The sequence below is a fragment of the Balaenoptera borealis genome, assembly GCF_965194805.1.
Source record: "Balaenoptera borealis genome assembly, chromosome: 17".
NCBI lineage: Eukaryota > Metazoa > Chordata > Mammalia > Artiodactyla > Balaenopteridae > Balaenoptera > Balaenoptera borealis.
Window position 1 is genome coordinate 9,823,018 of NC_138876.1, and position 18,118 is coordinate 9,841,135.

The 18,118-nt window shown below is 41.6% G+C and overlaps 1 protein-coding gene across 3 annotated transcripts in view; it reads left to right on the plus strand.

Moving 5' to 3' along the window:
* The window catches only part of ADCY8 (adenylate cyclase 8), a 230,034-nt gene that overhangs the window by 95,039 nt on the left and 116,877 nt on the right, over positions 1 to 18,118 (plus strand). For all 3 annotated transcript variants that reach the window (XM_082363043.1, XM_082363044.1, XM_082363045.1), the window contains exon 5: positions 719 to 846. In XM_082363043.1, coding sequence (XP_082219169.1) covers positions 719 to 846 — 128 coding nt within the window. The remainder of the gene's footprint in view (positions 1 to 718; positions 847 to 18,118) is intronic.

Genomic DNA, 18,118 nt, shown 5'->3' on the forward strand with positions numbered 1-18,118 from the left:
ATGCCACGGAGCAACTAGGCCTGTGAGCCACAACTACTGAGCCTGCGCGTCTGGAGCTTGTGCTCTGCAACAAGAGAGGCCACGGTAGTAAGAGGCCTGCGCACCGCGATGAAGAGTGGCCCCCGCTTGCCGCAACTGGAGAAAGCCCTCGCACAGAAACGAAGACCCAACACAGCCATAAATAAATAAATAAATAAATAAATAGGAATTCCTTTAAAAAAAAAAAAAAGACACAGTCAGCCTCTCTTCTTAAGGTACCAGTACCGTCGTTGGGAAAGGACTTTATATAGAGTTGGAACAGTTGGTGTCCCTAAGTGATTTATTTTTTTAAGTGCTTATTGTTGAGCTAGCAACTGATATAAACTGTTAATCCAGAGACATGTCCTGAGAAGAAATGCATCAGTGGGAGCAGGACTGGGAAGTTCAGTGTTCCATAGGGGGTTAAGATCAGAAAGCCACTACGTGGCAGAGTTGGGATATGGCCCTGTATCTGTCAAACTCAAAATCCAGTGTTTTTCCACGACTCCATTCCACCACTGAGCCCTTCAACTCCCCCCTCCAATTTCCTGGGAAGAAAATAGCAGCACATTTCAAAGGTAGAAGCCCCTGATCCCGAGGTGCAGACCTGCTGACCCGGCTCCCCTCTTTCCCAAGGCTTTCGGAAGCACTCACCTGCCTGCTGACTCAGTCCTTCCCTCTCCCACCTTGTTCCTTTCAGGAGCATCACTGCCTTCGCATTAAAATCCTGGGAGACTGCTACTACTGCGTTTCGGGACTTCCTGAGCCCCGCCAGGACCACGCCCACTGCTGCGTCGAAATGGGCCTCAGCATGATCAAAACCATCAGGTAATTTGGGACCTTCTCCCTGATACCTGAGCCTTCGATGTGCTTGATGGGAAAGACCAAAACCACCCCATCTATCCTTTGCGGTCGATCACGTGTATGTTGAAAGGTGGAGCTCTTTGACTTATTTCATGAAGACTGTATACCCATTAGTTCTCCCTTAGGAACCGCTAGCTTCATTATGTTCTAGTTATACCTCCCTTTCAATTATTTGTGCAACACATTTGTATGACCAATGTCCTTGTGGGGATATAGCAGGGAACGTGATAAGCATAGTGCTTGCCTTCAGGGAGATGACAGTGCGGTGGGAAGGATAAATGCATAGACGATTCCAATATGGTACAATACGCTCTGAGATGAATCAAACCAGGGTGCTCGGGGGCGATAGAGAAGCAACAGTTAGTGCAGTCTGGGGTGCTGGAGAAAACTTTCCAGAGTACAGATGTCTAAGCTGTTACCTGAAAAGTAGGACATTAGCTCCTGGAGGTGGAATGGAGCGCTTGGAAGATAGGTGGCCATGTGCAGGCTTCGGGATGTGCTGTAGTGGCAGCTGGTGGAGCCTGGGGTGGAAATGGTGGTGACAGGTAGACGGCACCCTAGGAGCATCCAGAACCTGCAGGACCTCCTCAGCCGTGTTAAGGGGTTGCATTTTATCCTAAGGCCGACAGGAATCACTGAAGGGCAACCTGGGTGTCTTCACGGGGGTGTGGCAAGTGCTTTTGGCTTTGGTGAGTGTAGCTGACAAATAGAGGCTGAATCAAAGGGGGATGAGTTATTGCGGTCCAGGACTTTGGAGCTAGACTGTTTATGGCTTTGGGACAGAAGCTCAGTATTGCCAAAGCTCCCCTCAAGGTTCCAAAATGTTTTCAGATCTTCCAAGCATCACATCTTCCCACAACCACAACAAAGGGAGTAAACAGCGGACACATGGGCAGAAATCTCCATGGATTATGTCTTCATCTTATAAGGGAAGAAGAGCACTGTTGGAAACAGACCACAAGACTCTCCTCGTGCACTCACACCTTGGTAGTGTGGTCTATCAGGCGTCCATGTGATGCTCGGGTGTGTCAGTCTGGATTCAAGGTCAGCCAGGACAACAAGCCCTGCTCCGCTCCCCCCCAAACACACACCCTGCACTGTAGGCTCAACTTGCCTGCTGGTTCCCAAGACCAATCCAGGAACAGGCAAGAGGAATCTAAGGAGTTGGAGGCTCCCTTTCTAGAACGTGGCCACAGCCAACACAGTGTGCCTGACCCTTCTACTTGCTGACAGATCCCTGACTTTATTCAGGTTTCAGGCAGAGGTCTGTTGACACTGGGAAATGCTGTGAAGTCCCCTAGTTAAGAAGAGGGCACAGAAGCCCTTTTCCTAAATATGATCCTGTTCCATTGAAGTGACACTGGTCATTTCAATACTGAGCCTGAAATCACACTCTGGGTGGGCAGATATGCCCCCCGGGTGGGCCCTCAGGGTCCCACCTCTGGAACTTACCCACAACCAGGGCCTGATCAAGGCAGTGAGGTGCTTTGCCATGAGGTATATGATGAAAATCCAACCGTAACCATCCCTAAGACCAAGTAGGCAGGTGGAGAGAGACTGGAAATGTCCACTCTGCTGTTGCCCCCTCTTTTACAGAGATGCAGATGTTTCCCCCAGTAGGGACCGTGGAAAAGTAGCCCACCACTCCCACCCAGAGTTCCCTTTTGATCAGCCTTTGGTAGATGCAAAAGGCTGCAGGTGCTTCTTGCTGTTAATTTGAACACTTGAGAGTCTTGCCCTGAAAACTAAGATGAATTGTGATAATATGTTGACTGGTTTCAAGGGAGACAGTGAGACCGACACCCAGAGGACCCAATGCCTTGTACCAACTCTACAGCTGACGAGATATGCGAACGCTATTCTGTCAGTCAATCAGTGGGTCAGTCAACAAATAATTTGTTGAGTTCTACCATGTGTCAGACACTGTGTTAAGCCCTGGAAATACAGTGATGAATAGGTCACTCAGGGGTCCTTCTCTTGTCTGTAGGTGCCCATTAGAGATATTACTTGGAGGCTTGTCTATGAAATGAGGAAGTTGGACTAGACCTGTTCTGAAGCCTCTGAAAGTCTGTGATTTACCAACCATGTCAAAATCAAGTTTAAGCAGCAAAACTTTCCTTTCTTTCTTTCTTTCTCTAAATTTTTGTTAAGATATAATTGACAAATAAAATTGTATATATTTAAAGTGCACAATGTGATAATTTGATATACTTACACATTTTTAAATGATTATCACAATCAAGTTAATGAACACATCCGTCACCTCACGTAGTTACCTTTTTTTTGACGAGAATGCTTAAGACCTACTCTCGGCAAATTTCAAGTATACGATAAGTGTTATTAACTACAGTCACCATGTTTACATTAGAACCTCAGAACCTATTCATCTTAAAATGAAAGTTTGTACCCCATGGCCAACAGTTCCCCTTTTCCCTACCCCAATCCTAGCCCCTGACGACCACCTTTCTACTCTGTTTCTATCAGTGCAACTTTTTTTTTAGATTCCACATATAAGTGATACCATAGAGTATTTGTCTTTCTCTGTCTGGCTTATTCCACTGAGCATAATGTCCTCCACATTCATCCATATTGCCGCCGATTGCAGGATTTCCTCTTTTTTAAGGCTGAATAATATTCCAGTGTGTGGGTCTCTGTGTGTGTGTGTGTGTGTGTGTGTGTGTGTGTAGAGAAAAAGAGAGGGAGAAAGAAAGGAAGGAAGGAAAGGAAGGAAGGAAGGGAGGAAGGGAGGAAAGGAGGAAGAGAGAATATCTTTTTTATCCATTCATCCACAGACTTTCCATAGGAGTTCCCATCTTGAACTTAAGCAGAAGATATGCTGCAGAGATGGCATTGCAGAAGAAATAAACATTGATTATCAAAATGCTTTAAGATTCTTAGAACATTACCATTTATCTTTGTAGAGAGGATCTTATCCCTCCTGACCATTTTAACCAATTTAAAGTCTCCTTTCTGAAGTTTTGGAGTGGGACAGTGAGATTTGGGTGGGTTGAAGTGATTCAAGGGCTTTCTCTTGTTAGTTTATTAAATGCTGCTTTTGCTTCTTTAGAATAAAACAATTCAGGAGGGTATTTTTTAACTGCATGAGTCAGAGTCTATTAATACTCAAACAACTCCTTGATTATAATGTAGGTGATTTGAGGTCCAGCATGAATTCTTCCAGTTACCAACAAACCATGGTGCAGAGAAATAAACAAGAACTGTGGAATTAGGCAAGCCTTGGTTGCAATTGGCTCAGACTTCTAGAGTTTCTACTCTTACTGTCAAGTAATATTACACTCTGAGGAATTACCAGCAGACGGTATTTGCACCTCACTGTGTGTATAAGAGAATCCCAGTTACATTGCTTTACCAAAAAGTCAAAAATCTTAACCAACTACCATTACACACAATGAAATTTTGTAGTCAGCCCCAAAGGCACTTGTTCCAACTGGAAAACTCCAAAGAAGCCATAAAGTCTGGAACCATACATAACATCATATTGCATATATTGTAATACAATGTCAATAAACCATTTATTGAATGGTGTCCCCAGACTTGATGGAAACTCTGTGTATTTGTCATCAGAGATGCATCCGTATTGAGGTATTGCCTCTACCTTGTCAGGGTTTCTCCTTGTCCCTGGCATTTCCTCAAAGAGTATGAAACCCATTACCAGTTCCCAGAGTACAGACCGGCAGTGAGAGACTGGTGCTCTGATGGTGAGATGGCATCGGGATCCAAGCAGATACAGTAGGCTCCTTGTTTGGGTAAGATTTGTAATTCTTGCACAAATGGCAAACCAGTAGTCTAAATGACCCTGGGACCTTATTCACTGATCGCTCCAAATATGTGATAGAGATTCTCCTCCAATCACAGACAAGTGGGGACGGAGTGTGGAATCAGGAAAGGCTGAGATTAGCTGCTGCTGCTTAGAGCATTGGAAGGCTTCACGAGGGAGCAAGAGGCAAGACAGAAGTACAAACATAAGGGAACAGTTTTCCCTGTCTGAGTATCTCCACGGTGGTCCTTTTTTTTTTTTTATAACAACTTTTTTTTAACATCTTTATTCGAGTATAATTGCTTTACAGTTGTGTGTTAGTTTCTGCTGTATAACAAAGTGAATCAGCTATATATAGACATATACCCCCATAACTCCTCCCTCTTGCATCTCCCTCCCAGCCTCCCTATCTCACCCCTCTAGGTGGTCACAAAGCACTGAGCTGATCTCCCTGTGCTATGCGGCTGCTTCCTACTAGCTATCTGTTTTACATTTGGTAGTGTATATATGTCCATGCCACTCTCTCACTTTGTCCCAGCTTACGCTTCCCCCTCCTCATGTCCTCAAGTCCATTATCTACGTCTGCGTCTTTATTCCTGTCCTGCCCCTAGGTTTGTTTCTAGGTATTTTTTGATTTCCTCTTTGATTTCTTCAGTAATCTCTTGGTTATTTAGTAGTGTATTGTTTAGCCTCCATGTGTTTGTATTTTGATATCTAGTCTCATAGAATTGTGGTACAATTTCAATTTTCTTAAAGTAACCAAGGCTTGATTTCTGACTCAAGATATGATCTATCCTGGAGAATATTCCATGAGCACTTGAGAAGTGTATTCTGTTGTTTTTGGATGCAATGTCCTATGAATATCAATGAAGTCCATCTTGTTTAATGTGTCATTTAAAGCTGTGTTTCCTTATTTATTTTCATTTTGGTTGATCTGTCCATTGGTGAAAGTGGGGTGTTAAAGTCCCCTACTATGATTGTGTTACGTCGATTTCCCCTTTTATGGCTGATAGCATTCTCCTTATGTATTGAGGTGCTCCTTTGTTAGGTTCATAAATATTTACAATTGTTATATCTTCTTCTTGGATTGATCCCTTGATCATTATGTAGTGTCCTTCTTTGTCTCTTGTAATAGTCTTTATTTTAAAGTCTATTTTGTCTGATATGAGAATTGCTACTCCAGCTTTCTTTTGATTTACATTTGCATGGAATATCTTTTTCCATCCCCTCACTTTCAGTCTGTATCTGTCCCTAGGTCTGAAGTGGGTCTTCAGACATATATATGGGTCTTGTTTTTGTATCCATTCAGCCAGTCTGTGTCTTTTGGTTGGAGCATTTAATCCATTTTTGTTTAAGGTAGTTATCGATATGTATGCTCCTATTACCATTTTCTTAATTGTTTTGGGTTTGTTATTGTAGGTCTTTTCCTCCTCTTGTGTTTCCTGCTTAGAGAAGTTCCTTTAGCATTTGTTGTAAAGCTGGTTTGGTGGTGCTGAATTGGCTTAGCTTTTGCTTGTCTGTAAAGGTTTAAATTTCTCCATCAAATCTGAATGAGATCCTTGCTGGGTAGAGTAATCTTGGTTGTAGGTTTTTCCCTTTCATCACTTCAAATATGTCCTGCCACTCCCTTCTGGCTTGCTGAGTTTCTGCCTAAAGATCAGCTGTTAACCTTATGGGGATTCCCTTGTATGTTATTTGTTGCTTTTCCCTTGCTGCTTTTAATATTGTTTCTTTGTATTTAATTTTTGATAGTTTGATTAATATGTGTCTTGGCATGTTTATCCTTGGATTTATCCCGTATAGGACTCTCTGCACTTCCTGGGCTTGATTGACTATTTCCTTTCCCATATTAGGGAAGTTTTCAACTATAATCTCTTCCAATATTTTCTCAGTCCCTTTTTTTTTCTCTTCTTCTTCTGGGACCCCTATAATTCGAATGTTGGTGTGTTTAATGCTGTCCCAGAGGTCTCTGAGACTGTCCTCAATTCTTTTCATTCTTTTTTCTCTGTTCTGTTCTGCAGTAGTTATTTCCACCATTTTATCTTCCAGGTCACCTAGCCATTCTTCTGCTCAGTTATTCTGCTATTGATTCCTTCTAGAGAATTTTTAATTTCATTTACTGTGTTGTTCATGATTGTTTGTTTGCTCTTTTGTTCTTCTAGTTCTTTGTTAAACGTTTCTTGTATTTTCTCTATTCTATATCCAAGATTTTGGATCATCTTTACTATCATGACTCTGAATTCTTTTTCAGGTAGACTGCCTATTTCCTCTTCATTTGTTTGGTCTAGTGGGTTTTTACCTTGCTCCTTCATCTGCTGTGTATTTCTCCATCTTCTCATTTTGCTTCACTTACTGTGTTTGGGGTCACCTTTTTGCAGGCTGCAGGTTCATAGTTCCCGTTGTTTTTGGTGTCTGCCCCCAGTGGCTAAGGTTGGTTCAGTGGGTTGTGTAGGCTTTCTGGTGGAGGGGACTGGTGCCTGTGTTCTGGTGGATGAGGCTGGATCTTGTCTTTCTGGTGGGCAGGACTGCATCCGGTGGTGTGTTTTAGGGTGTCTGTGACCTTATTATGATTTTAGGCAGCCTCTCTGCTAATGGGTGGGGTTGTGTTCCTGTCTTGCTAGTTGTTTGGCGTAGGGTGTCCAGCACTGTAGCTTGCTGGTTGTTGAGTGCAGCTGGGTCTTAGCATTGAGATGGAGAGCTCTGGGCGAGCTCTCACCGTTTGGTATTACGTGGAGCCGGGAGGTCTCTGGTGGACCAATGTCCTGAACTCAGCTCTCCCACCTCAGAGGCTCAGGCCTGACACCCGGCCGGAGCACCAAGACCCTGTCAGCTGCACAGCTCAGAAGAAAAGGGAGGGGAAAAAAGAAAGAAAGAAAGAAAGAAATAAAATAGTTATTTAAATCAAAATTTTTTTAATTATTACAAATGAAAAAATTAAAAAGTAGTAAAAAAAAAAGAGACAGAAAGAAGAGAGCAACCAAACCAAAAAACAAATCCACCAATGATAACAAGCACTAAAAACTATACTAAAAAAAAACCAAACAAAAAACAGACAGACAGAACCCTAGGACAAAAGCAAAGCTATACAGACAAAATCACACAAAGAAGCATACACATACACACTCACAAAAAGAGAAAAAGCAAAATATATATATATTAAAAAAAGGAAGAGAGCAACCAAATCAATAAACAAATCTACCAATGATAATATGCTGTAAATACTAAACTAAAATAAACATAAAACCAGAAACAAATGAGATGCAGAAAGCAAACCCCAAGTCTACAGTTGCTCCCAAAGTCCACCTCCTCAATTTGGGATGATTCGTTGTCTATTCAGGTATTGCACAGATGCAGGTACATCAAGTTGACTGTGGAGATTTAATCCGCTGCTCCTGAGACTGCTGGGAGAGACTTCCCTTTCTCTTCTTTGTTCGCACATCTCCCGGGGTTCAGCTTTGGATTTGGCCCCGCCTCTGTGTGTAGGTCACCCTCAGGCTTTTTTTGTGCCCAGACAGGATGGGGTGAAAGGAGCAACTGATTCACTGAGGCTGGAGGGAGGGAGGGGTACGGAATGCGGGGCGAGCCTGCAGTGGCAGAGGCCGGCGTGATGTTGCACCAGCCTGAGGCGCACCGTGCATTCTCCCGGGGAAGTTGTCCCTGGATCACAGGACCCTGGCAGTGGCGGGCTGCACAGGCTCCCGGGAGGGGAGGTGTGGATAGTGACCTGTGCTCGCACACAGGCTTCCTGGTGGCTGCAGCAGCCTTAGCGTCTCATATGCTTATGTATATGTATTGTGTGTGTGTACGTGTGTGCTGTGTATATATATGTGCTGTGTATATGTGTGTACATATGTATATGTGTATGGTGTGTATGTGTGTTTGTGCGTGTGCTTGCGTGCAGATGTGTAGATATGCATCAGTATGTGAGCACCTATGTGTCTATACTTGTGTGTGCATGTGTATGTTTGTGCATATATATGTGTGTGTGTTAAGGATTTGAAGCAGGCCTTGGTGATCCCTACAATTCTAAATTCAGTCAATGGAGTTAGTGCACAGACAGTTGGTGACCTTGTAAGACATACTGGGGCTTCATCCCTCAGGCAATGGGAAGTCGCTGACACTTGAAGTGGGGAAGTGTCATGTTCTGATCTGGGTTGAGGAAGGTAACCATGGAGATGGATAACTGTCTCTCCAGTTGACTCTGGATGAGAGAAATCAGAGGCCAAGGGGAAGGAAACTGGCTGGGAGATATTTTTGTAACAGTCCAGTAAAGAGAACTAAGGACCTGAAATAGAGCAGTAACTGTGAAATAGGAAAAGGTTATAATCCTCCAAAGCTGAGACCCCGAGTCCCCCAAGACACCATATGTGACACAGAAGTTTAAATTAAATCAAATATTTATCATTATAGTAAACTTACCTTATCAATTTGTAATACTCTTAAGTATTTTGGACAGGGTTCCACTTTATTAAAGATAGAGTTTGTTGCTGGATGTGATCACAGCAATGGTTCCTTGAAAGAGTGACTATAGCACTATGAGATGACTTGAAGGGAATGTACTGAATGACCTTGACCTGCAGTCAGCAGACATAACCTGGTTCCTGCTTCTTCCCATTATTAGGTGTGTGGCTGTGGATGAATGTGACTTAACTTCTCAGAGCCTACATGGCCTCTTCTGTGAAATGGGAATCATAAGATCCCAAATTCAGAGTGTTCTTTTGAAAATTTAAGTAGATAGCATGCATGTTATCACCCTAGAAACATTTTTAATAGAATCTTGCAATTAGGGCTGAGACTGGACACTGGAAAATTTGACTCAGTTAAGTTACAGAAAGCTATTCATTTCTTAGGGCTTCTATTCTAGTAAAATAATAATAACAATAACTAGGGTTTAATGAACACCTACTATATGCCATCAACTGAGATAAGGGTTTTACATACATTAGCTCATTTAGTCCTTATAACAATCCTGGGAGTTAGGCAGGGGTGGAGAGCAAAATATTGAACAACTAGTATGGCTAAAGCCTGGACTAATCAGAATAGGCCAGGGAAGCCAATCAGAATGGATGTTAACCAAAAACAACCAGTATAGCTATATGGGTACATCCTGACTAAGCTCTGGAATTAGGCTCCTACTTTACCAATGAGGAAACTGGAGCTTACGGAGTTTGGGTAATTGCCCGAAATCACACAGCTAGTCGGTGGCAGAATAAGGGCACCAATCCAGAACCATCTGATGCCAAAGCTATTGGTCTTAACAGTTATGGCATCCTACCTCCTAGCTCCAGATTTCTGCAGTTGTTTCTGATGCCTGAAATCTGCCATTGATACCCAAAGGATCAAAGTATAGCCTAGGAGGTCTCACATACATCCTTAATAAGTTAGCAGAACTGACATTGAGAGGGAAGAAAAGTCAGTAAACTTCTGACAGTAACAAGATCATAAGCCTTAATCAAGCCTCTTAGTAAATTTATTCCATCAAAAAAAAAATACTTGATTTTAGAAACATGGTATTAGCTAGATGAATGGCAAAAGAAAAGTGATTGAATATAACTTTATTTCTAATAAAGCATTTAATAGCATCTCATGGCTGTCTGTTCATAAAATTTAATTAATTAAAATAGGCTTAGATAATAGTTCCATTACGTAGATTGAAAAGTGGCTCCAGGTGGCTCCTCTTCACACGCCCTGGCTCTATTTTGGAAAGACTTGATAGCTGAGGAGACACTAGAGCGGACGGTGGGCTGTGTTATATGCAGTATCTTTATTAATAATCTCCGAAGGCTCCCTTGATGAATCTTAATGAAAATTACAGAGCCCGGTCTTCTCAGCACAGTTGCTAAAAAGGCATGGAATGACACCAGAATGTCAAGCAGGAACTGGCTTGTCCCTGATGGCTAATTGGAACAAAGGTCTTAATCCTTGTGACGGGGTTGCCCAGCCAAGCAACATGGCAGGACCAGGAATGAAAAGCAGGAGTTATTTTGCTTTCCTCACCGGAGGCAAGCGTGCCCAAGCCCCCTGCATGCCTCGCCCCATCTGTTCCTCCTTCTTTCTCCCTCCTGTAGTTCTTTTTTGTTCTTTGTCTCCCTCTCTCCCTTGCTTCTCTCTCTCTCTCTCTTTCCTCCTCAAACCCCCTTTCTCACCTTGTTCTGAAAAGTCACTGACAACGGCATCCATAAGGCTGCACTTCTCTTTGAAGTGCATCAGAGTTGTCTTCCACATGAACAAGTATTCTTTTTGCAAAATTATTTACAACGGTGAAGACTGGAGCTATCTGGTAACAATAGCTGATAAAGCTAATGTTGATTGAATGCTCACCGTGTGCCAGACACTATACTAAATAACCTTCCTGACTCGCCTCACCTAATCCTGACCACAGCCCTGAGAGGAAAATACTGTTACTTTCCCCAATTTTCAGACGAAGAACTTGAAACTCTGATAGGATAGATAACTTCCGGCCAATGACACGCAGCCTAAGCAGCAGGGCAAAGACCCTGAGACATGCTCATCTGACTCCCTAAATGTCTAAAGGCAGGGAACTGGTTAGGTAAAGTTTTGCATATTACAAAATAGGGAAATGGGTAACCGTTAAGTACCATGATTTACATTAATATTCAATGGCATGAGAATATGCTTGTGAGTTTAAAGAAGTACGCATTGCAGAGTACGAACACACACACACACACACACACACACCATTTAGGGCAACCTTAGTTTTTCAAAACTCTACTTTTACAGAGAGAGAAAGACATAGAGCTCAGTGTGGGAAATGGGTGGATGGATTGCTTCTCTCGCTTTTCTCTCATGCAGTCCACACTGCTTCTGAACAGGAATCCTGCTCCAGGTTTTCCCGTTACCTTTCCACCCCCAGAAGCAGGAGGATGGTGCTGAAGGGAGTGCAAGCAGCAGGAAAGTGTCCAAAGAGCTCTCAGCTTGCAGCCCGGCATTGTGAGGGCCGATCAGGACCCATTACTTCCTGACCTTGAGCGAGTGACTTAACCTCTCTCCGCTCCAGCCTCCTTAGCTGTAAAATGGGGGGAAACCATCCTAATGCAATCTCCATAAATACAGGAACTGATTTTCTGATTTGTCTGTTTGGTTCCCTGCTTATATCTGCTGAGGACTTCAAGAGATGCTTGTTGAATAAATGAACAAATGAGATAAATGGACTGTACATGTAGCATAGGGTGAGAATGAAATGAGATCTTTTATGAAGATAAAAGGCCAACACAGAAGAGATAATAGTTACATCTTAACTCTCTTGGAGCCTCAGTTGCCTCATCTGTAAAATGGAAATTTATAATGCTGATAGGTATCTACCTATCAGAACTGTTGTGGACATCAGAATGAAGTACTTTGTGAAACTGCAACCTCCATGCTAGGATAAGACACGGTAGCTTTCCAACTTTTTAGAAGCAGATGGGCCCCATGGTTTGTAAGGCAGGCTGACTCTGAAGTCCAGTAAAGGCTATAGGATAGATCATGGTTGAAGGCAAAGTCGGGCTCCATGGCCACCATGCTGGCAGCTCCCACCCCAACAGTGAGTGACCCCTGAGGTACCCTCAGTGAACTCTGGAATCTACAGAAGGGAGCTTGCTATAAGTCTGCTGACTTTTGGAATTAGCTGGCAGAGACTGTGTCATCCATCTATTGGGCAGAGCCAGATCAAACCCCAGTGGTTCATGTACCCCTAAGCATGGCTCCTTTTTCAAAATAAACCATTCAGGGTAGAAGAAACGGACCACTACATTTAGGCTCACACACCTGGGATGAAATTCCAGCTATTCCACCTCTATGTGTGTGACCTAAAGAAAGGAACTTCTTGGAACTCAGCTTCCTAATTTGTAAAATGGTACTGGTAATGGTACCCAGGGTTATTGTAAAGATAAGACTTGACACTTGCACAGAACACCCTGCACAGTGACCCTAGTTGACCTCCATAACTAACTCCCTTGTTTTTCCATTTTTCCCAGAGTGTCCAAGGGCACTGTTTCATCTAGGGAGCTGAGGACCAATCACTCAGTTCTTACTACACTGTAAATTAGTTCATCCTTTTTGAACCAATATATGTCTAGGAACTGCCCAGTTGGTATATGAAATGGGTTGGTTGAAGCTATTTAGATGTAAATAGAGCAAATGCAGGCACAATTTTAGCAGGAAAGGGTAGTGTGATCAATTCATAATTTTTTTTTGGTCTGGTTCAACCTGTATATAGTTGTATAATTACAAATTGTTAATTTTGTTAATTACTAACAAAAATTAGTAGTAGCCACTATTTTTGAGTGTTCAAACTGCACCAGGTTAAGTGCTTTATATACATGATTTTATAAACTATCCTAACAACTCTGCAAAAACCTAGTTCTCTTTCCCATTGCACCTAAGAAAACTGGGACTTAGAGACTAATGCAACTAGCATGAGGCCCACAGGTAGTAAGTTGAGATACCTAACTTCACATCCAGGCCTGCTTTAATGCAGACTCCATGCCCCTTGGTGGTGTTGAGAGTCACTTGCTTTGAGAAGCCCATATCATTCCCATTTTACAGAGGGGAATTTACTTCCTTTGCTCCAGTTTCCACAGCCAACAAGGGGTAGATGCAGCATTAGAACTCCAGTCTCTGCTCCCAAAGCTGAGGAGTTGGAATTACTTCACCCACAGTACCAATCTGCTACTCTGCTGAAGTTTGTCTCTCTACTCATCCATTTATTTAACGGGTGGAGAAAGTCTAATCTACAGATCAATGATGGCTGTCATTTCTCCAGCACCATCGATGGATTGGTTAATTGGCTTAAAAATGAACCATTTGAAGCATTTCAACTGAAAGAACATTTCTAAGGTTCTTCATTTTTTATCATATACCAAACACTCATCTTTAATAGTTCAATTAAAGGAAATGACATCTTCACTCTTATGCTGGTAAACTGTTGCATTATTGGTACCCAGCTTGATCTAGAGCTACAAAAAATAATAATAACTATTAAGTGGAGTCTTTATTTAAAAGAAATCTTAGCTAGAAGCCCTCCATGAAAACAGATGAGAGCAAAGCTGCTTTAATTGAAAGGGGAAGATGTAGAGGGTCTCCCCACTCCCCAACTGGCAGGGCCAAACACACCTCCGTGGTTCCCCTGGGACTCTTAGAAGCATCTTGGGACAACAAGGGGCTATAGAGCAAGAAAGGTTTTGAGCTTTGTCCATGAATTCAACAAACACTTCTGAGCACTATGTGCTAAGCGCTGTGCTAAGTGTGGGCATGTGGAAATGAAAGATGGTACGCCTGCCCTCCAGAAGCTCAGAGTTTGTGGAGAAAAAGAGCAGGTGCAGATGTTTATAAGGCGAGTGATCTATAGGCATTTTTTTTTTCTTTACTTGCGACTGATGAGGCACAGCAAAACATCGGTGGGGGTCTACTTTGGAAAAATTGAAAAGGACCTGTAACTCAGAGCAGAATTCCCTCCATTTTAGCTTCAAGGATGCTCAAAGGCCCCCTCCCCCCTCAAGAACTGATCTTGAAACACATGGAATGTGTTCGTAGTTCCGTGCAACCGCTGGGTGGCCTTTCCAAAGAGGATCGCTGTCTGTAAATTATTCATTACTTCTCCGTAATTTCATTCTTCTCTTTTATTAAGTCAAATCCCAGACACAACAAAAACAGTGCAGTGAAAAAGTTTGTCTTCTTATGATTTTTGTTTTGTAGAAGAAAATAAAAAATCTAAATGTCTTTTCATTAAGATGTTCCAGTGCATTCCCTGTATAATGTTAATTGCCTAATGTCATTAGCATGGTGTGCTGTTTAATAGACCCTCACAATTAGTTGGCAGAGCACTTTAACATCCATTATCTCCTTTGGGGCTCACAAAGGCTCTGTAAGTGAAACAATCAGCTAGAGCTTTATTCTACAACCATTGAAACTCTGGATAAGATTAAGCTATTTGCCCAGAATCACACACCACATACAGTGTCTACGTTGCAAGGAGTATGAGGTTTAAAAAACAGCAGCCCCAGTTTAGTCTTAGAATCATGCTTACCAGCTATGTGGCCACAAGAAAATAGGTTAACTTTCCTGCAGTTCCTTCATATGTGATAAGCAACCAAGTAGTCCTTAGTATGTGCCAGAGACTATTCTCAACTCTCTACATATCTTTATTCACTTAACCCTGACAATGCTATTATCGCTCCCATTTTATAGATAGAAGTTAAGTAACGTGCCTAAGGTCATGCAGCTAGTAAGTGGCAGAGCAAGATATAAACTCAGGTAGTCTGGCACTAGAGTCCATATTACACCCTCTACTATAGTGATGCTCATATAATGAGAATGATGTAGATTGGGAATGATGATTGTACCAGTCAGGATGGTCCTGGTTATGCTGACGTAACAAACATCCCCCCAAATCTCAGTGGCTTAAAACAGCAAAGATTCAGTTTTCACTCACGTTTCCTGTCCATTATGAGATGGTTGAGGGAATGGCAGGGTACCACTCTACATAATCCTCATTCAGGAACCGTGGTTAAGAAGGCCTCATCACCAAGTGTCCTCGACTGAGGCTGGACACAGAAAAAAAAGAAAAAGGAGTGTGGTTGATCAGGCTTTTAAAACTTCTGCCCAGAAATGATCCATATCACTTCTCACATTTTATTGGCTAAAAATAACATGAAATATATAGGAAAGTATAATCCTAATATGTGTTTGGATATTGCGGTACAAGACATGGTGAACAGCACAGATGACCTGCCTCGTAGAAACTCAATGAGAAAGCATCAGAAACTAAAATGCTCTTCTCAAGTGCTTGATGCTATTTCTCCTCTTGCTTTATTGAATTTTTCAAATGGCCTCTACTGTTTTTATCATCAGTGGATGAAGGGTTTGTGTATAAAAACTGTATACACATACAGGGTTTTTTGTTTACTTCTTCCTCCTTCTCCTCCTCCTTTTTTAAAAAAATTCTTATTTTATACTGGATTATAATTGATTTACAATGTTGTGTTAGTTTCAGGTGTACAGCAAAGTGATTCAGTTATACATATACATGTATCTATTCTTTTTCAGATTCTTTTCCCATATAGGTTATTACAGAATATTAAGTAGAAGTCCCTGTGCTATACAGTAGGTCCTTGTCGGTTATCTATTTTAAATATAGTAGTGTGTATATGTCAATCCCAAACTCCCATACAGTTTTTAACTTAAAAGTTAAAGTTAAAACAATGGCCCAGAAACTAGAATCCTCACCAGGGACAAGAACTGTCTCACCCTTTAGCTACAAGCATTCTTTCTAATGTCCGTGGCTGCCTTCCTAATATCTAATTTATTTCAATATTTCTATATTCACAACCCACTAACACTTTATTGTTTAAATAAATGTATTATCTTAAAACTTGTTAAGAACAGGGAATACAAAGATACAATTTGTACATGGAATCATTCATTTATTTTTTTAAAAAAAACCCAACTATGTGTGAGGCGTTCTCTAGGCTGTAAGAGATACAAGGATAACTCAGACAGGAATATTGCCTTCCAGGGGTTTATACTCTTTATCAAAATGCTTAGAGATGTGGAAACATGAATAGTGACTCCCCATCCACTCACCCATCCATTCTTCCATTCAATAAACATTGATTGAGTGTCGCCATGTTCCAAACATGGTACCATGTTAGGAGGGATGGATGGCACTGAGCCATGCAAAGTCTGTACCGTAAATTAGTTTAGAATCTAGTAGAGGAGACAGATGATTACAATGCAGTATCCCACTTATTGTTCACGTGGGATGCAATAGGAACACTGGGAAAGGCACATAATCCAGATTTCAACTGAAGGAGGGAATGAACATTCCAGACTGAGGGAGCATCCTGGGCCCAGGGTTCAGGCAGTGACTTGTAGTTTGGATGGCTGGAGTCCAGTGTGTGCATGAGGAATGAGGTTAATAAGGAAGACACAGGACAGGTCATGAAGGATTTTATGTGCCAGGCTAGGAATTTTCCATTTTATCTTTTTTTTTTTTTTAAACATCTTTGTTAGAGTATAATTGCTTTACAATGGTGTGTAAGTTTCTGCTTTATAACAAAGTGAATCAGTTATACATATACATATGTCCCCATATCTCTTCCCTTTTGCATCTCCCTCCCGCCCACCCTCCCTATCCCACCCCTCTAGGTGGTCACAAAGCACCGAGCTGATCTCTCTATGCTATGTGGCTGCTTCCCGCTAGCTATCTGTTTTACGTTTGGTAGTGTATATATGTCCATGCCACTCTCTCACTTTGTCCCAGCTTACCCTTCCCCCTCCCTGTATCCTCAAGTCCATTCACTAGTAGGTCTGCATCTTTATTCCCATCTTGCCCCTAGGTTCTTCTGACCATTTTCTTTTTTTTTAGATTCCATATATATGTGTTAGCATGCGGTATTTGTTTTTCTCTTTCTGACTTACTTCAGTCTGTATGACAGTCCCTAGGTCCATCCACCTCACTACAAATAACTCAGTTTTGTTCCTTTTTATGGCTGAGTAATATTCCATTGTATATATGTGCCACATCTTCTTTATCCATTCATCTGTTGATGGACACTTAGGTTGCTTCCATGTCCTGGCTATTGTACATAGAGCTGCAATGAACATTTTGGTACATGACTCTTTTTGATTTATGGTTTTCTCAGGGTATATGCCCAGTAGTGGGATTGCTGGGTCGTATGGTAGTTCTATTTTTAGTTTTGTAAGGAACCTCCATACTGTTCTCCATTGTGGCTGTATTTACATTCCCACCAACAGTGAAAGAGGGTTCCCTTTTCTCCACAGCCTCTCCAGCACTTACTGTTTGTAGATTTTTTGATGATGGTCATTCTGACTGGTGTGAGATGATATCTCATTGTAGTTTTGATTTGCATTTCTCTAATGACTAATGATGTTGAGCATTCTTTCATGTGTTTGTTGGCAATCTGTATATCTTCTTTGGAGAAATGTCTATTTAGGTCTTCTGTCCATTTTTGGATTGGGTTGTTTGTTTTTTTGATATTGAGCTGCATGAGTTGCTTGTATGTTTTGGAGATTAATCCTTGGTCAGTTGCTTCATTTGCAACTATTTTCTCCCATTCTGAGGGTTTTCCATTTTATCTTACAGGTCAGTGGTTTCTGAGTATTTTGATCCCCCATCTTTATCAAAAATGCTTATAATGACTTATAAACTGTATTATTATCTATTCTATCATTATATTCGCACATTTAAAACATATACTGTAAAACATACATGAAATATGGATTGTTAAGGATAATGATGAAATAAATATACTTTTAAATATTTTAAATTTAATTATAGTGCAGAAATCTTTCTGCTCTCACCATTTTTTAGTGAGAGCAGTGGGTTTCACCATAACTGATTTTATTTTAATCTTAATAGTTTATGATGCAGAAATGCAAAGGTGAGGTTTCAAATTCAATTTATTTCTGTATCTGGCTCTAATGACCATCAGATTT